Here is a 20,792-nt window from a genome sequence, read left to right as displayed (position 1 = left end):
GAGGTAGTTTTTAAGCATGGGCGGAAAATCCGTTCCGCTCGCGGATTTTGCGGATTTTCGGTAAATTCGTGATCCGCAAACGCTCGCGAATTTACCGAAAATCCGCAAATTCGCACGCAGCAGATTTTTTTTTCTTGGAGATACAATTTTGCGGCATGCGGCGTAAGTTCGCAATTGCGAACATGTGGGTGCGGCGGGCAGCAACAATCTCGCACTCGCGAAATTACAAAATTTGCAATTCTGCACAAGAAATCCACTAGCAAGCAGCATAGACCTTCTGAAAATGATGATTTTTATCAGAATAACTCCTCAGGTTGACATTTGCCTGCCCTTTTTTGGATTTGAGGCCTTTTGACTTTCTTTGGATCACTTTTGGATTAGAAATCAACTTTCACAAGTAAGTTTGTTTGGGGCATTACATTTGCTGCAGAAAAACGAGTTTTGCTAAACTGAAAGCACTCAGCAGGTGCAAAAGTTAAAATTTATCATTAGTAACCATTCCCTGTAGTGCTTCCTGACTGGGGCCCCTCCAGAGTTCAGTTGCTAGTTGCAACAATTATATGACCCTGCTCTGACCCTCACAGCCGGATCATAGAATAGCTACAAGTAGGCCACAAAGGTCCTGGAAAAAAAAATTGCACTGCAACAGAAAGCAAATTACAGATAAGGAAGCAGGTGCCAGACTGGAATTTTAAAACAGTGACACATTAATAAATCAACCCCAAATTAATTCATGTCAGTTGAAGCAGGGCAGGTGTGCTTGCTTTTTCCCCCCATAATCTACAGTGATGATGATGAACCAGAGGGTGGCATTGATGTACCAGAGGGTGGCATGGGTGAAACAGAGGGTGGCAGTGTTGAAACAGAGGGTGCTGTGAACCTGTGATGATGAACCAGACGTAGAAACAACATAGTCGCGACCATTGCGTGCCGACAAGTAAGTTCGCAATTGCGAACTGGTACAAAATCCTCGCGAACTGGCAGAAACCCTTGCGAACACTATAAAAACAAAAAAATCCTCAAATTCGCGAGAATTCGCAGATTTTGCGGATTGCGAGTTCGCAAATACGCAAATTCGCAAACGCCAGATTTGCAAAATTCGCCCATGCTTAGTAGTTTTAATCCATCTACCCTATTATGTACTAGCGCCTTACAGGGGAGGTCATGCCATGCCAATCACAGGGGTACCCCAACCCATAGTGTACCCCAGTGTATGTAGGTGTTTTCACTGTATTCTAAGTGTCTTTCAGAATAGCACTGGTGCTGGCCTGGTTAGGCAGAGCCCAGTGTCAGTCAGAGTCAGTTACCACCAGTACCAGTCAGCAAAAAGTTGGGTGATGACCAGGGCACAGGATGACTTTGCAACAAGGCCTCTTTCTGTAGCTCTGTTGGTTCTTTCTACATTTCTCTTGCATCTTTCTTCCTCATTCTGGACTTCTGTTGCCTCTTTCTGTATTTCTCTTACTTCTTTCTTTCTGTGTCTTTCTGCACATGTCCTATCTCTGTAGGCATATTTAGAATTTAGCCTATAAAAAAACCTTAGAAATTCACTGAAAAAACCATGGGTTTCAGGGACGTTATAGTTAGGAATTAGCATTTAAAAAACCTTTGAAATTCACTGAAAAAAAAATAGGTTTCAGGGACATTATAGTTTGAAATTAGCATTTAAAAAAACTTTGAAATTCACTGACAAAAACAGGGAAATCAGTGATATCATTTGAGATGTCATCAGTGATGTCTTCAATGATGTCACTGACCATGTCATGAATGATGGAATTTGTGACGTCATCGGCAGTGCATTGCGGGGGGGGGGGTTAGTTTGATCAACTAACTATAACGGCCAAGTTTCTCTGGTTTTGTACGAGTGAAATGTCCAAATAACTATAACGTCCCTGAAACCTGTGGTTTTTTTAGTGAATTTGTAAGGTTTTTTAAATGTTAATTTCTAAAAATGACATCCATGAAAACCGGTTTTGGGGTATTACCCCATATCAGCCAGGCTACCTTGAATCCAGTGGCAAAGTGAGGAAGGGAACCACATCTGGGCCAACCTATCCCACTATGGGCGAAAAGTGATACACAAACAAATGGTGGATGGAATGCTGAATGAATCATACATTTACCCCATCATTGATTGTAATGTTGGTGGTATGCTTGGTGGTGCAAGGTACTGGTGACTTGGAGACTGGTGATTTTATTGGGTGGTATTGGGTGGTGGTGGTGTATGCAATCCATGTATGAGATACAAAAATGGAATGTGGCAAAACGTGTAACATTAAGTGTACATTATTTAGATGTAAAGTAGTCCCCCATGGTTTGTAATGAAAGCACTAAATTGGAGGTAGTAGAATATACTAAACAACCAACAGAATGAAACACAGCCCACTCTATAATATCTTTTAAAGAATTGATAAAATTAGGTCTGAAAGACAGCTAAAGCTATGTGTATCCTGACCTAAAAAGACAGGCCATGGGAGAAGAACAGTGAGAACTATTGGAATTGTCCAAGGGAACCCCCATCCTACAGGGAGCTAATTCACATTTTCTATAAAACCCTCAATGTGGTAAGTTGAACATATTAGTGTAGCATTATATTTTACTACTCAGAGCTATAACGTTTGGTAAGGATCTTTGTCCTGATTTGCAGAGCTGAGCTACAGGCAAAGGCGTATAACAAGGGAAAGATTCTTCAACAACTGCTACTGTCAGAGACAACATGGCCATAGTACTATTAGATTTATATCAGTGAGCAACCCAAAATACCCTTGAGGACTTGGGTAAATATATGGAAAGGTATGAAGTGCCTTCAAGGGAATTTATTTATACAAATACCTTTTGAAAGTGATTTAAAGTAACTTATAAGGACAATTCAATGGTCCTCTAGTGAAATCAATCCTAAATAAAACTTTCTGCTGATTTAAATAAGGAGTACCCACTGTTATACAACATGAAAGAAACATAAAATAACAAACACTAGGCCGGTGTATAGAAAAATATTGAATTTATCTTTCAATTAAAAAGGTAATCAATTTGAAATACAAATATATATAAACAGGACTACAGGTACATTGATCATAAACAAAGCTATGACTCTGTAGGTCCGGATGACACCTTTCCTAATTCTCAATTAGATGGATGAAAAAGGAAAAGGCGCTGGTCGATGTTTCGGTCTCCTAAATGTTAATCTGTGAGACCATCTTCGGGACTGTTGACTATACTCAGACGGCCCCCACTCGAACCAAGATGCACTTGGTCACCTCTAATTAACGTGAATATGTTGTTGTCTCAAGGCCAGGCTGTGAATATGTTTAGCAATGTTTTTGCATGTTATGCTTATGATCACGCTCTTGTTTACCAAAACTGTGTTATACTTCACTGTACCATCCAACAGTAACAACATAACCTTATTTTCGTTTGGCCAACACCACCTGACACACTTCAGGCTTTTATTGTGATTTATATTGTTAACCTATATGTTAAATGTTCCACCTACCTCTGTAATAATGGCATCTGTATTTTCTTTCTAGATTGTTAGAGCCTCTCTTGCTCAGTACTTAGATGCCTTCATTGCCACTTACATGCCATAGAAAATCATTTAAATCAATAAACTCTTTACATCCAAATAGGAGAAATTTTACATCTTCTGTGATCAGCCTGTAGGACTTTCAATTACCTCAGCACATTAATAAATTATCTCACAGTTCTCTAGATGTGAGTGAAACATTTTAGTCAGGCTTCCTTCTAGGAGTTAAATTGATACCTTCTGACTGAGTATGCACAGACCACAGAGGACAAGTACATGGTGTCTGTGTGCAGATTACCAGGCATAGGAGCAAAACTATTTTTAAACATTTTTGGCAGTGGGCATCTCTGAACTCCTTGACATGTCAAGGGAGTGCAATCCATTAATGAATGAAATGTGCACTTTAACTGAGTGCTACTATGTCCTACTGAAACAAGCCACGTAGCAAAGAGATGCTTGACTTAATCTCAGCTACATTCAATCAATCATTTTCCCTGTTCCACTCTAGAAGGAGACCAACCCTAGACAGAGCTGTAGTGTAGTTCCTATATTCCCAATAGGCTCTGCGCATTGGAATAATATATCCTATAGATGTGACGTAGGACTTATGTCTACTAGGTCTCTATCGAAATATATTAGACTTAATTGTGAGTGCCAGCTAGCTCAGTGGTCACTAGAAACTTTCTCGAGTTCGCAAGAAGGGATTTAGTTTCTGACAACCGCATAAACATGACAACTTTGCTTCCCCAAGATAAAACTGATCTTCAGAGTTGTGGAAATAATACATAGATATTTTACTCAGTCATTCATGCATGCTTCATTTCACCAGAGGTGCAGAGAAATATATAGACGGGCGTTTTCAATAAAAGGATTTATTGAACAGTCTTCTGTCTCAAGCATAAGAAATGAACTGCTACAGTCGTAAAACTGGTTGCAAAATATAATGCATACAGTAAAAAGAGTAGAATAAAATAATACTGTAAGAGCATTGTATGGTTCCTAAACGATAGATAAATACATACATAAATAACAAAGGCTAAAAAGTACTCAACTGGTGCTTCTAAAATACGCCTACCCCGATGTACCTAACTTAAGCTTAGTACGAGGGAAGAAGTGAGGTGTAGCATAAATTTAGTATTCTTTTGCCAAGATTCTATCCGAGACTTCTCTTAGGGTCTAATCAGCTCCGTACCTTGGTTTAGAATGAAGAAGGTCAATCTCAGGACTCGATTTCCCAACAACCCGCAAGGGTAGCTTGGAAACACTGGAGCTGGATTTCTCGGCAGGAGAAAAGACAGCGTCTCTCTCTGTGCGTCTGCTGGAGGGTCGGCTTCCTTTAGCACTTGCTGTAGCAGGATGCGTCGGGCAAGTAGATAGTCGAACTGCACCAAACCACTGTGTGTTTGCTATGGTAAGTGTTGGCATATTTATGCCTTGAAGGTACTGAGTTTGACGTAAAGGTGGACATAATAACGTCATCAAAGAGTCTCAGTTCTTTGAAAACTCCATGTGTTCTTGGACAAGTCAGTATTCAAGCAAGGGGAAGTCCCTAGCTGCTGAAGCCAAGTTTTCCAAGAAATCGTTGTGGATTTTCGGAACTAGTGGAAGTAGCCCTGCCGTATTTGGACTGCATGAGCTATGTCTAAATAGGGTTACGATTTCTATGCCTATGTAAGGATATGGTAATTTATACCTATAGAGGGCATGAATCAGGAAAATTACAATAGGGTCCTAAAATACTATACAACAGAGCAGTTATGGTCCTAACCCTATATGAACCCTATGGTAATAGTCCAGCCCAATCTGTCATGTTAGGTCCCCTCCAAACAAGAAAACAAGCAACCCCAGGCAACTTTCAGCTTACACAGGCCTCATCAGTGATGTGCAGTTTAAGTTCTGTAGCAAAGTGGCCACAGAAACATGTTTGGGCATACACATCACACTTAGGACATGCACTGAAAAAAAAAATGGTGGAACGGGTGCTTGAATTAATCTCAGCCACTGGCAATCACTCAGTTCACAGTTGAATTCATTTATTTTTGTCCGACTTGGCACACAAGACCATCATATTGGAAATCCTTCTTGGTCCGGCCCCTACAGGCCCAGTCTAGCTGTATGTTCTTTACAAATCTGAGTTAACCAGCTAATAATATTTTGTCTATAAAGGATGAAAATACTCTGAGAACGATAACCCCATGACCTCTTCTTCATAGCTTATATTTGGCATATGTGAGCATACTGTATTGTAGCATTCATAGATCACTTCTTACCCCGATGAGGCTATGAAGATCGCCAGTTTGCACCTTGTTCCTGGAGTCCTGATGTGTTGCATAGTACTAAGGGTGTTAGCTGCAGTCTGGCAGTTATGAAATATATTGGGTGAGATGCGAGAGGACCATAGACATACTTGAATGGTAAGGCGAACATAAGCATTAGGAACTGCTGACACTGTGAGAATAGACACAAATACTCAAGCTCTTTAGAACGGATCTTTATCCATCATAGATTGCACAGCATGTGGGTGGGTGGAAACCACCAGTAAGTGTGTGTACTTTTTATGGCACAGAAGTTGGATTATAATGCAGTACCACTATGTAGGATAGTTCTTTTACCTTCAAGAGGTCTATTTGGGAAACATCTGTGTGGAACTAGTACAATTGTGAAAAAGATTCACCTTTCTTGTGTGTCAGACTTTTTCCACTGGCTACAATATAGCCTTATAACCTGCTGCCGAGGGCTATACCGGTTGTTAACGACCCAAACTTGAGTTGGCCTATAACAAGGGTGAGGACCTTTAACAACTAGTATAGCCTGAGGCAGAAGGGCTATAAGGCTATTAGAACATTACATCCAATAAGGGTATAATGTTCTAAATTAAAAAGCAAGAAACAGAAAGACAAAAATTTGAATGTTGGAGCAGAAGGCTTATAACAGCTGTTATAAGACCATGTCACTCAACATTCCAAAGTTCTAATACACTGGAGCTCTCTACATTCTAAAGTTCTAATACAGTTATATGTAGTTTCAAGGCACAATTCTCTTTTTATAGCTTCCTACGAAGATTGAAAAGAAAGTTGAATATGGTTTATATTTTCCTTCTCTGCTGAGACAAAATTGCTCTTAGTTTATCTTTCTCAAGTCAGAATAATTGTAGACATATTTTTTCCTAAGCACAGATTGTCTGCTAAGGTGACTCATCAAAAAATGTTTAATAGGATTATATATAAAACAAACTGAAGACTGTAATAGACAGTTCCACAGTGAATCTACAATCATAGAATAAAATGCTTTTGTCTCTTTTTTCTGCAGTATCTGCATCTCTACCTGATCGTGGTCAAGAATCTGAACAACTCTAAGAAATTTTAAGTGTAGCTATTTAACTGAAGCTGTTACATATAATGGACATCCGTCACTTGAAGAACATCCTCGTCATTGCTTTGGGGTTTATGCTTATAGCCACTGCCTTTGGAGGTCTTCAGAATTTGCAGGTAAATGATATGGGGTTGTTTTACACAAAGCAAGTACTTAGAGTGCTAAGTTTGACTATGGGCCTGATTTAGAGTTTGACGGATACGGATTTATAGTTTGGGAGACAGCACTATGTCCGGCAAAACCCTAGATCCTCCCACCTCATTTAGAGACTGGCACACTTTAAGTTTTTACTCGCTGGAGACCCGTTGTCTCCATCGCAGGAAAACTTTGTCAAACTGTCCGATGGAGTAAAGGCCGTCCACAGAAGGACATTACACTGCCTGCCCTATTTGTGATGGGCAGTATATTGTCTTTTTTTCTGTCCGTCACTGCTAGTGAAACCCTGGTGATGAGGGACAGAGAAAAACAAAAATGATTGCCAAACCATGGCAGAAAAATCACAGGGTGTGGGGGTCACTTAATTTTGTTTTGAGGGTTTGTTTCTGAAAAACAAAAGCTTTGGAAAAGATTTACAAGTGGCCATCAAAACTGACAGTGGCCTTCCTCCAAAATATTTGTACATTGAAAAGGACTGCTGTGATGGCAGGTCCTTTCAATGAACAGAGTTGACTGCTGGGCCGGTGGACATCTCTAAATTTGGTGGGTGATATTCTGTTAGGGTGGCAGAGGTAATGTGCTCCACCACCCTTATGGGCATTATACCATTTGTCAAACCATAAATCAGGCCCTACATCTCTGACACACTGTTGGGCTGACTGGTGTTTTAAATATGTACGTGAAAAAGTGGGAACAGTGCTTTTTTGCCATCTTACACAGAGTTGTAAATGATTGCTGCTCACTGTAACTTTACTGGCTGGGTCTACTTTGCAATAATGCAGCACAAAAACACACAGCAGCACAAAAATAGCAGAACAAATGACCACCACAACAAAATGACACACATCAAATATGTACAGATGTTCCTGGTACACATAGCCACCTTGTAGGAAATTGGGTTAGTTGTGTGGCCTGCACAAGAATAGGTCCAGAATTGTCTTTACTGGGAATCAAGCACCCCATTGTAGTGCCTGACTCTCTCAGGGTAGCGAGGCAGAGTAGTCCAAGACCTACTCAGGGGAGGTGATGTGGGCTATTAATCACTGTTGACTGACATGCAATTATAATACTCAATAAATGACTTTCCAATCAGTATTTTTTCTTTCAGAAAAAGGAGAAGTACAGTTATTACACATACACTGCTAAATACTACGCTGTAATGTACAAATATACACATAGGTAGATAGGAAATACCATAGCTGACATTATATGATCACCTTTTACCCCCTAAATGGGTCATGCAAACATATAAGCTAAGTCTATTGGCTTGGTCAGAGGTTCAGGTTGAACAAACCACGTGTAAAAGACATCCCTTTGAGCGTAATGCAATCATCAATAATAAAAATCAGGTGTAAATGCACATATTACTGTTAATAAAAAACAAACATGATGCCACCTGTCCTCAGACCAACAGCAGCAACCCGAAAAAGAGCTAGTACAAATAATATAGGGAGAACGAAAAACAGAACGCAATCGCAGGATAACATAAGGGAAACATTGCATATACTTACAGAACGACATTTCCACCAATCCGCTACGGACAGTGATACCTGGCAAATCATTTTAACTCCCCAATACAATTCAAGAGGTCAGCAGGATATACTAAATAGAGGAAACATCATGAGACTGTTAGCTGAGATACCGATATTGTGTCATTTAAAACAACAGCTCTAGCATCAGTCAGGTTTCTGCCCAACGAATACGACAGTCACTAAGAGTTAACCCTAACATCATGAAAGTCAACTAAATTAATAGTGTAAAGGATCAATTTGAACTGTGGGGCATATCACTTTTGAAACCCTTATTACAGTGATATCCAGTACCTCTGACAAACCCAGACCACAGACAGAACATTCACACCCCTGTGTACTCGATTTTGCAGTATGCCCAACGGGTACTGACATTAAACCTAAAGATACAGCAATGGAAGAAAGTCAATGGCACTGGCTAGGGTCAGCATTAAAAATCCCATATACACAATGACCAATCAATCAAACAGTAAGCACCCCAAAAGAAGATACACTTAGCATCCTTTCTTGGAACACCGCGGTCACAAGACTTAAACTTATGGACAGTGCATTGTTGGACACCTGGGCTAAATATGACATCATAGCCTTGCAAGAGACCTGGTTGTCAGGGTCACTCTAATTGACTGGTTACTTGCTTCATCAGGTGGATGACCAAAAAATGCATTGATTTAGAAGGCCAAAAGGGGGACTATCTGTCTATATATTAAATGCCCTAAAGACTGAATCAGCGCAACTGTCAATGAAAACCTCAAACATACATATATTCAAGCAAAATTTTGGCCAAGACCACTGGACAAGTTCGGTAATTCTGTTTAACATTTATGCTCATCCAAACGCTCAAGATACATATGCAACAATTAAAAAACTAACACATGAAATAGCTGAAGTAAGATATAACATGCTGACCAGGGACATAATGATAACAGGTGATTTCAACACACAATATTTACACCAGATGATGATGAGCAGCTAGTAGCTGAAAGTCAGTAAAATTCCAAAGCAAACCATCCTCAGAGGCGAGTCAATGAGTTTGGTCACTGTCCTAGACAACCTCAGCCTGAGAGTAGTCAACAGGAGAACATTGGATGATAATCCTCCAAACTTTACATACTACGGACCACCTTGAGGATCAATAATTGACTATACCATTCTCTCTTTACCATTACTACAACAACTAAGAAAGTTTCAAATCAAATGTTCAACGGACAGTGACCACTCAATACAGTAAATCAATTTAAACCCTGACAGACACCCATTAGCACATGAAGTTAGTGGGGGAAGCAAAGCAATACATCTAAAAAATTGACCTGATCCCATCTCTCACTCCCAAATCTAGCAGACAAAGTAAAACAAGTTATGGAGGCCCATCTTGCGTCATCCCCCAATGCAATAAAAGCCTGGAAAGAGATTACAATACGGTTGTTAAATTCCGCTCCAAGTATAGCTTCAAGAGGGGGCAAAACACCAAAATGTCCAATGACATGGAAAACTGGAGAACTAAGGAAGGAACTGAGAATGGAGATTAGGAAGGCCAGAAAACCCAGAACACAAACAGTTGTATGGGAAAAACAAAAAAACGGAAAAAGGAAATCAAGAAACATCTCAGGCAAGAGAGGAGAAGAACGACAGAACATTTCTGGACTAAGATTCTGTACAACTGAAAACAATCAAATACCAAAGCCTTTTGGACAACAATAAATGGGATTGGTAGGGAAGTGAGAGCAAAGAATGCTTCAAATGTCACCGAAAAAGACTGGGCAGCTTACATGAAGAGAAAGTTCAGTGTACAAAACTAATAAAGTAATTGAGTCGGACAGTATAAATAACTCTGCAATATCACCCTTCTTTGACAGCTCAATCCTTCCAGAATACGCACAATGTACACCGCTAAGGGTGGAACAAGTCATCAAAGACTGGCAGAAGTGATGGTGCTCCAGGCCCAAACGGTATTCCGAAAACAATATACAAGCAATAGCCAACATATTGGACCAACCCGATAACGGTATTGTTCAAAGAGGTGGAACACATGGGCAGAGTCCCAGACCCCCCCAATCTTCAAGGGGGGGTGGTCGAACAAACCCAGAGAACTATAGGTTAATAGCTCTCATCGACTCAGCAGTGAAATATTATGCTTCTCTAATACTGGAAGGTTTAATCGATTGGTCTAACTCCAACAACCTGATTCCACCACAACAGAGAGACTCCTGAAAAGGCTATGGAACCACCATGAACATGCTTACTGTGCCAACAATTGCGGAGAAGGGCAAGCGTCTAAAGAAAAAACTGCAACTCTGCTTTATCGACCTTAAAGCAGCTTTCGATCAAGTAGTGAGATTAAGAAGATGGGGAATTTTATGGCTGACCTATCTCCCCAGCTCGACTGGGCAAAAACCCATGCTCCGAGATTAGGACCACTGACCATATCACATCTTTCATACGCAGATGATATTGTATTGCTGAGCCACACGAGAGGGGGATTTAGAAGATTAATTGAGGAAAATGCTGAATTTACAAAGACAAACAAATTGAAAATAAAGACAACAAAGACAAAAACTATGTTATTAGGGAACAGATCAAGTGCTCCACTGAAAATTAAACTAGGAAATGCTAGCATAGAAGAGGTTAATAACTACAAACATTTGGGCTCATATTTTGGCAACAATTCAATTTTCAAACACACAAGAAGTACATGGTAAAAAAGATAATGCCTTAATACATGCCTTCTGTACACTTGTGAAAAAACTGGAAGAACCCTCTTTCCAGCCATTGCTAGCAATCATTATTGCAAAACTGCTTCCCATGCTAGCTTATGCAAGCATGGTAATGCATGGTAAAGATACTAAAATCTTGGTTAAACTGTAAACATATACTTTTAATGTGTCTTTGGACTTTCTTGCAATGCTTCACCTCATCTGCACAAATCCGCCTGGAATTTGGAATGATACAACAGCATACAGCAAGAAGATGCCATACAATGAAATCATGGTATAAAATGCAAAACAATCGGTCCAGCCCTCTAGTCAGCGCTCTATGGCAGTCAGTGATTGCCGTCAATGGAAAAAACAAACACTGTTGACTTATGTGATCTAAATCTGTCACACCAAACTTTTAGCTGTGTCATCAAAAAAGCTGCAAAAATGAATTCACTTATCGATGACAAGAATATTTTTTAATTTAATTGAATTGAAACACTGTGAGAAATAACCATTGTTAATGTTATTGTCTCAATAACGTATTTAAATGGACAGCACACGTGACTTTGTATGTTTTATAGGCTTTCCAACAATAAAAATGCAATAATACTATCAGTCCCTAGAGTACATCACAATTTGATTACATTACACTGCAACTAAAGACTTGGTCCCTAGAAGACGCTTCAACACATGTACCTTTTTAGGTCGAGCCTAGTCAGCGCATGCTCTGTCACATGACCTGCAGTATTCAGTAAACCTAGGTAGCTCCTGCCTGCGGCTTACTATGTGTTCAGGCAGTGTCGGTCTTCTCTGCTGCCGTGTAATTGGTTTAGGCAGCGTAACTGTTATTTGGGGGACTCTTTTTTGTGTGTATTACATTGCTTCATGCTTGTGGCAGTGCGTGATCCATGTCTGTGTCGTCCTCCCCACCTCTGTCAACCCCCCCCCGCACCGCCTCCCACCCTCTGTGTGCCCTCCGCAGTGCCAGCTCCCCATCGCTCCGTGTTTATTTTCTTTTTTGTCAGCTTTCTAAACGCTGCTCTCTGGGGCCTAGTTGTTTATTGCATTGCTTCATGCTTGTTTCTTTTTATTCCATTTTTTTTTCCAACGGCGGCATCCATTGCTTTTGCTTTCAACATCGTAAGCTAAAGCGCAGGGTGCCACAATTGCTTTAAAAGTAAAAAATAGTTTACTTTTGTAGCAATCCCAGCACCCGTGCTTTAGCTTAAGATGTTCAAAGATAAAACGCGGGTGCCGCAATTGTATAAAAAGTAAACAAGTGTGCAGCTGCCATTTTTTTTACTATTTCCTTACTTCTGTTTACAGTGGCGGCACCCCCGCTTTAGCTTTGAACATTTTAATACTTTACTTTTGAAGCAATGACGGCACCTGCGCTTTAGATTACGAAGTTTTTTAAAGTGAAATCGCGGGTGGCGTGAATAATTTTTTCTATTTCCACATATTCCCTAGAGTGGGTTTTCTGAGGTAATTTGCAAGGAAACCTCAAGTAATTCTTTATTTTGTTTTTTTTAACTCGAACACTGTTCTGTGCAGTCAGTTTGCAAAGAGAACAATTTAGCCATAAACAGAGGCAATTCAAACATAACACGGCACCGATCCACACTCATTCCTTATTCTGAAATAGTTTTAACCTTATTGTTGGATACTCTTCTTTCCGCTTCTCCACATGCAGCAATGAAGACCGTTCCGAATGGCAGAAGACCATTCAGAATACCAAACAACATCTAGGAAATATGAATTACTGACTTTTTTTATTTGTATTTTTGGTTCTCCGTAAAATGTACTGAGAAGAAAGATCTGGAAAAAGTGTGCACTTTCGCAAGGCAGACTACGTGTAACAGAAGGACAGAGGATAACACTCCAGAGAGACTGCAGCGCACACTGCACAATATAGAGAGAGGCGGGGTGAAGCACTCAGGGCTTTAGGGCTGTAATACCCATGCGTGCAAGTGCGACTAGCTTGTCGATTACTTTGGCCCTTCTGTGCCCTCCCCATTTCTCACTTGTAAATGTTATAAAACTGGTCGTCGTTACAGCGTGTGCACCGTGGGGATTTCATTGGTGGTACCCTAGGTGGAGTTTCTTCACTCTTTTCTCCCGATCTCCACAGGTCAGTCACTTGTGCTTCTACACTTTGTGATGGTTCCCCTGCTGACCGGCTGTAAAAAGAATAGGCTGTGTTGCCTAATAAATAGGTAGGTCTGGTCCTTAGTTAGGTAGCTATTACTAGTTCAACAGATGAAACTGCACCTGGCTCCATGCGTGCTAGGTGCCCACTGTACCACAGTGTAGCTATATTTTACTGCCTAAGCGGGTGTCAGGGAAGCTATTTCCTTGCATGTATTAGTCCCCATGGCACCCTTGCCCAAGGTGTTTCTCTTTGGACTTCGGTCATGGTATTTCAGCCTGCTACATAAAATACTTGGGTATTTAAGATACAGTAGTTCAGTGGCCTGTTGGAAGACTTTGCATAGTAAATTACTTTATTAAAGTTTCAGCATCCATGTGATTAACTGTTAAGAAAATTATGTGGGTTGAGTAGATGACTGTTCGAGAGATGACGTTTTTAGTTTTTTGTTGCTATTATTTTTATGGATGGCCCTACATTTCACCAGGCTTGAGACCTAGTATTAGACCTAGTATTAGAGCTGCAACAGGTTATGTAACCTCAAGACGTGGACATGTAATATGCCTTTTGCATGTATCCCCATATATTTGCACACTGCTGGTTTTGGAGTATCTTGCTTTTCTGTGCAGGAAACCCGTCACTCTGTGTGCCAGAAAAATTCCTCTTATGCTGTGGGATGGCAGGTTCACAAACTTTCTTTTTTATCTAGCCATATTGCGGGTACAACACCATATGTGGGCAAAAGAGGCACCCACATATGCCGCATATGTTACTTCACCCACAACATGGCTAGGTAAACAACCACTTGCAATGCAAAAGGTCTTGCTTTTGTTGGTTAAAGTTGTTGGTGTTAAAAATGACAATGTTTTTCACTTTTCCTTTTTTATAGCAATGGCAATAGCGTTATGCAAATATAATTACTCAACTGCAAATATAAAAACAAAAGTAAAAAACATTGTCATTTTCAACTCTAACGGCTGTAAATTTAACAAATGCAAGACCTATTGCATTGCAAATGCTTGTTTATACATTTCAGGCCACAATCCCTGCAACCATACAATCAGCCCCTAGAGGGCGCTGCACTCCAGCTGCAGAGCAAAAGCTCCAGCATCGGGAGCGCTTGAAAACAGTGAGAGAATCCAAGAGAGGTTATGGATTCTATGACCTCGTAAACATAGGGTCAGTATATTTAAAACATTCTTTGGGGGGCAGCTGCTGCCCTCCTGCGGTTCTCCACCCTTCCTTGGTTCCGTTGGTGGTACCCTCGCCATCCTGGGTCCACCATGAGTGAAAAAAAACATTTTTAAATTGAAGTGCCCCCGGCTGGCATTATGGGGCGCTCCTCTGGAAACACTGAATACTGTATGAGCGGCTCTCCATCTGTGCCAGGGAGAGCTGCTGCATTATCGGTGCCGTGCAGCTTTGCGTCGCATGGCTGTTTGCACAGTGCTGCTTTTTGCTTTTTATTTGGGGGTGTCTGGTGGCTCCAAATGTTGGGGACAGCTGTGGGAGCCCACCCCGCGCTGGCTCCTGCGCAGCCCGCACCTCCATGTGTGGCCGGGGGAGCCAACAGCTTCTTTCTCCCTGCACGCTATCTTCTTGAGTGGGTGCCCGCTCCCCCCAAACACGAGCACAGGTAGCGGGGGCAAGCCACCACATTAGGGCGGGACACAATGGCACTCCCACGGTACTGGTGCATAGGCCCCCGGGGGGCAGAATGAGCCTGGGGAGGGAGCCCCATGCACATCCCCACTGGGTGTGAGTCAGTAAGATGATTCTAGAACCAACCTCTGGAACCTTGCCCACTCCGGGGGTATTTTAAGTAACAGCGTAGCCTCACACATTTTGTCGCCGATAAAAGGTTACCAATCTTTAAAATGCCATAACTTCAGCCCCGTTGGACCGACATTCTTGGGCTCATTTTACTCCTGGTGGTAAGCTCTAGTCACTGGTTGCAGCAGACTGCCTCTCCTCTGAAATGGTGCAATTCTCAGGGAACTGGTTCTCCTAGCTCTCTGTGCCAGCCTTCCTCCTTGTCTTGGTTTCTAGCTGCAGAAATCTAGAGCTTTCCCCCAACTGGTACTCATGGGGTGTAAGAGGGCCAGCCTCACTGGTCCTTGGGTAGACCCAATGTCCTGGATGTTAACTGGACAGAGTCCTTATTCCTTTCTGGCCATCAACAGGTCCATCCTTCCAGTCCTCCATGGTGGTCCAGGTTCCAGCAGTGAAGTGCAAAAAATCACCAGGCAAAAGAGTCTCCCCGTTGTGCAAGAGTATTTAAAGGGAAGATGAAGGTCCAATCCTAAGGTGCCATGTCACCTCTCAACCCTATCCCAACCCTCATGCACAGCATCCTGGGACAGTTCAAAATTCACCCAGGAGTCACTGGTCACATCTGCTCCTGAGGCTCTACTCCAACCCTCACTGACATTGCTGCCAGGGCCTTTCACACCAAAAGTTCAAAGAAAAGTCCCCCGTCTGGGTTGTTCTGTGCTTCCTTCTTTGTTCAGTGGGCTTGGGCTAGTAAGACTGGTGAGACATGTAATTCACAAAGATTTTCTATTGCCACCCTTTCCTGAGCAGGAGCTGAGGGAAGCACTGTTAAATACCCCTTTGGTATGGGGCCACCTTTGTTTCTGCTTCTAGAGAGAGATGTAATGAACAAGGCACAACAGTGTGATAAAAGTCATTCACTCTGATACCGAGCTGAGCCAGAGAAATATGACAGTCCTGAATGACCCATAAATTGTACACATATCTCTTTGCAACATGCAGAATTGATTTTCCTGCACAGGTTACACCCCAATTCGATATGTTGCTGGTCTCTGTAGGCCAAAGGGAAGGGAAATTGCACTCTAATTCAGTTTTCTCTCTATGTGCATAATAAAGTGTCAGTACAGACAAAACAGTAAACCACACTGATGTTCCCCATTAGTGTACACTAACATTATAAGGCCTATCCCAGGTTAATATCTAATCCTGTAAAGTACCCCTTGCGCCTGGCTCCCTGTGCACAGTTACCAGGCTGTGCATGACAGTAGTCTCCCACATGCCGCATGCACACATGTGCAAATGCGTGTGCACATGTTCACCTGTAACCAGCCAACTGCCCCTTACCCTTGCTGCGTCGTAGCTGCCTTATCTGAAAACGCAGACACTGGCGGCAAGCATGTACAGTCTGTTTGCCATGTGATTATGGTGGTTGAGACACCTGTAGTGAGACTAACCCACAGTGAAAAATCCCAAACTGGGTGATCCAAAAAGCAAAATATCCGGCTGTATTGAGTGGGTGGAATCCACTTGCAGCACACCTCCAGAACACTGCATTCATGGTACAATACTGAAAGGCAGTAGGAGCAAGCACAGCTTTAACTTACAACCAAGGCCATAAAATAGTGCCATTTGAAAGTGTTTTGTGGTCCAGTTTTTGGTTTGATTTGCATTTTACACCATGCTCATCTATTTCCACAACAAGACGTGTATCTATTCTATTCCAGTGAAAATTAATAGTTAAAGTTACCTGAGCTAACTATAACTTATGCCCCGGCAATGCACTGCTTATGACCTCACATATTACATCACTCATAACATGGGCAGTGACATCACTGATGACATCTCAAATGACATCACTGATGACATCATCCTGTGAGTGCAAGAGTTTCATAAATGTTTCTGAGACTTAAAGACTTCAATGGGTTATTCTACAGCATAAGTTTAATTGCTATTTTTTTCTGTACAGGTAATTATTCATCTGAGTGGCTGTGTCACTATCAGTGTGTTAGCGGATTTCTGAGTGGCAGTATGGGTGTGTGAGTGGGTATGCAAGTAGCTGTATGGATGTGTTAGTGGATATGTAAAAAACTGTATGGGTGAGTGAGTGGCTGTATTGGAGAGTGAGTGGGGTGTGAGTGGTTGTATGGGTGTGTTAGTAGCTGTGTGAGTGGCTGCATAGGTATATGAGTGGGTGGGTGGGTGAGTGGAGTGGCTACATGGGTGACTGAGTGGCTGTGTGAGTGGCTGTATGGGTGAGGAATTGGACATATGATTGGCTGTATGGGTGAGTCAGTAGTGGGTTGAGTGTGTGTATAGGTAAGTGAGTGGGTGTGAGTGGCTGTAGTGGAAAGTAAATGTTTGTGTGAGTGGATGTAAGCATGAGTGAGTGGATGTGTGAGTGGTTGTATGGATGTGTGCATGGGTATGTAAGTGGTTCTATGGGTGTGTGAGTGGGTGTATGGGTGAGGGGAGGCTATGTCAGTGGCTGTATGGGTAAGTGAGTGGTGTTGTGAGTAGGTATATTGGTGAGCGAGTAGCTTTGTGAATTGCTGTATGGGTGATTGAGTGGGTGTGTGAGTGGCTGTAAGGTTGAATGAGTGGGTATGGAAGTGTCTGTATATATGTATTACTGAATGTGTGAGTGGCTCTATTGGAGAGTGAGTGGGTGCATGAGTGGCTGTATGGGTGAGTTAGACCATGTGTGAGTGGTGTGGGTACTGGTATGGGTCTGTGAATGGGTATGTGAGTGGTGTGTAGCAGTGGGAGGGGGATTATGAGAGGTTTTATGGGGATGTGAGTGGGTGTTTGAGTGGTTCTGTGGATCATGTCATCAGTGATATCAGTGATGCCACTGACCATGTCATGAGTGATGTAATATGCGAGGTCATAAGCAGTGCATTGTGGAAGCCCAGGTAACTATAATTGCTGAATATCACTGGTTTTATATGAGTGAAATCTGAGCCGAACTATAACGTCCCTGTAACCTTTGTGCCTTTTTCAGTGAATGTCCAAGTTTTTTAAAATTCTATTTCCTAACTATAATCTCCCTGTAACCTTTTTTTAAGTGAATTTCTACGGTGCTTTATTGGTGTTTCCTTATTATAACATCCCTGTAAAATTCCTAAGGTTTTTTGCATTTTATTTCCTAACAGTAACCACTCACCTTTGAAAGTGAGTGTGTGAGCGAGTGCATGAGCGTTTCAGTAGGTTTGTGAGTGGGTGTGAGAGTATCTGAGTGGGTCTGTGAGTGGGGGTGTGAATGTCTGAGTAGGTCTGTGAGTGGGTGCATGAGTCTCTCAGTGGATCTGTGAGTGGGTACATGCACCTGAGTGGGTCTGTGAGTGGGTTTGTGAGTCTCTGAGTGAGTCTTTAAGTGGGTGCCTATGTTTCTGAGTGGGTCTGTGAGTGGGTGTGTGAGTGTATGACTGGGTCTGTGAGTAGGTGCACCAATGTCTGAGTGGGTGTGCCAGTAGGCATGTCTATCTCTGAGTAGGTGTTTAACTCTGAGTGGGGCTGTGTGTGGGTGCATCAGTGTCTGAGTAGGTCTGTGAATGGGTATCTCAGTCTCTGGCAGGGTCTGTCAGTGAATGTATTAGTCTCTCAGTGGGTCTCTGAATGAGTGTATAAGTGTCTGAGTGGGTCTGTGTGTGACTGAGTCAAAATATCAATGGGTCTGTGAGTGACTGCATGGGTATCTGTTCGGGTTAGCACATGAGAATATGAGTGAGGTTCTGAATGAGTGCATGAGTGTCTGAATAGATCTGTGAGTGGATGCATCAGTCTCTCAGTGGGTCTGTGAGTGGGTGTCTAAACCTCTGAGTCAGTCTGTTAGTGGGTGAATGAGTGTGTGACTGGGTCTGTGAGTGGGTGCATCAGTAGGTCTGTGAGTGGGTGTCTCAGTCTCTGACAGGGTCTGTCAGTGGATGCCTGAGTCTCTCATAGGGTCTCTGAGTGTGTATATGAGTGTTTGGGTGGGTCTGTGTGTGACTGCATCAGAATGTCAGTGGGTCTGTGATGGACTGCATGAGTGGCTGTATCAGTGAGCGATGGGAAACCCTTCTTGGGTAGCTGTCGCACCTTATAAATAAAATAAAAAAAGAGAAAATGGGTGAAGCTCTGAATGAATGTGTGAATGTCTGAGTAAATCTGTGAGTGGATGTATCAGTCTCTCAGTGGGTCTGTGAGTGGGTGATTGAATCTCTGAGTTGGTCTGTGAGTGGGTGCATGTGTGTCTGAGTGAGTGTTGCAGTGGATGAATGAGCCTCTGAGTGAATCTGTGAGTGGCTGTATAATGTCCGAGTGGGTCTTTGAGCTTATGCCATTTTCTACCATTTGTTTCAAGCCCTGAGGACTGCTCTGATGAAATGAAATTACAGTCAAAACTCTCTGCTCAAGTTGCGGCCAACCAATCACGGCATGTTGGTGCACGCATTCATGATTAATCATGAAATTATAGTGAATTAGCCATGATCGCAGATAAACAATTTGCATATACTTAAATTTCTCTGCAACTACTTAATAGATTTGTACCAGATAACTGAAAGTGTGATCTGTGAACCAAAATCTACCTTCCTGCCAAATTTGGTGTAATTCCATCAAGGAGTTTGGGCTGTAGTCATGTCTAAAGCTCCTATGAGAATTAACATGAGAAACACACTTTTGTGACCCTCATTTTCTTGGGCCCCCACTTGGCAGATAACCCTGAAATTTTCCCTGCACAACAAGATTCACTGAGGCACTTTAAAAAAAAATATTTGTGAAGATTCACCAAAGACGCCAAAGATGTAGGTAAGTCAAAAAACTCTTTTCCTATGGAAACATGGTCCTAACTATGCCTACCTACTGACATTCAACTGCTGCCACCAAAAAAAGATGCTTATTTTGTGGTAGCCTTTTTCTCCTTGTCTAAGCTACTGTGAGATGAAGCTTGTATGTGGAACACCCGTTCTTTGAGGTGGATAGGAATAGGTGTACATATGATATGATGTTGTAAATCAAAGTTAATCTAATTTTCTTAGCTGTTCGTGCTGTTGAACACTAACCAAATGAAAGGTGTCATGTATTTTATTTCTTTATTTATTTGAAAGGTTTTATAAAGCCCAAACTAGACCCAGAACGGTTATCAGAGCGCTGTACAGAAAGGACAATTATCGTTGCCATGGGGAGACTGTAAAATTACAACACAAAAAAGGTAGCATAGGAAGGACCAGGTGAAGGCCCTACTAGAAGAGGCTGTGCGGTTTAAGCAGAGCACTACACCCCAAGAACGATACAGTACATTTTGAATTGAGTACAAATTTAACCTATTTTAGAGAGAAAGATTGTCAGGCATACATTTCAATACACAAAGCAAAAAAGATTGTCAAGCACTCGAGGGAAGTGATTATCACACGAACATAGAGGCTATTGCTGTTTGTTATGTCGAATGAGACACCGCACACAGGTAAGACTGTTCAATTTCCTTGACACACCAGGATCTTTTTATTCAATGTAAAACCCCACCCCCAATAAACCAATTAGCACTCCCACTCGATATAACCCACATGTGTTACACCGCTACCCCTTCGGGTGCTGGAAATGGCGGTAAGGCAAACCAC

At 42.0% G+C, this 20,792-nt stretch overlaps 1 protein-coding gene across 4 annotated transcripts in view; it reads left to right on the top strand.

Moving 5' to 3' along the window:
- LOC147708009 (N-acetylglucosamine transporter UNC93A-like) overlaps positions 1-20,792 on the top strand; it is a 534,754-nt gene that overhangs the window by 164,169 nt on the left and 349,793 nt on the right. For all 4 annotated transcript variants that reach the window (XM_086926817.1, XM_086926819.1, XM_086926820.1 and 1 more), the window contains one exon: positions 6,833-7,011. In XM_086926817.1, the coding sequence (XP_086782943.1) occupies positions 6,922-7,011 (90 nt within the window). In that variant the 5' untranslated portion in view covers positions 6,833-6,921. The remainder of the gene's footprint in view (positions 1-6,832; positions 7,012-20,792) is intronic.

The sequence above is a fragment of the Lissotriton vulgaris genome, chromosome 6 (genome assembly GCF_964263255.1).
Source record: "Lissotriton vulgaris chromosome 6, aLisVul1.2, whole genome shotgun sequence".
NCBI lineage: Eukaryota > Metazoa > Chordata > Amphibia > Caudata > Salamandridae > Lissotriton > Lissotriton vulgaris.
The sequence above is the reverse complement of the archived record's forward strand: the minus strand, read 5'-3'. Positions and strand labels throughout refer to the sequence as shown.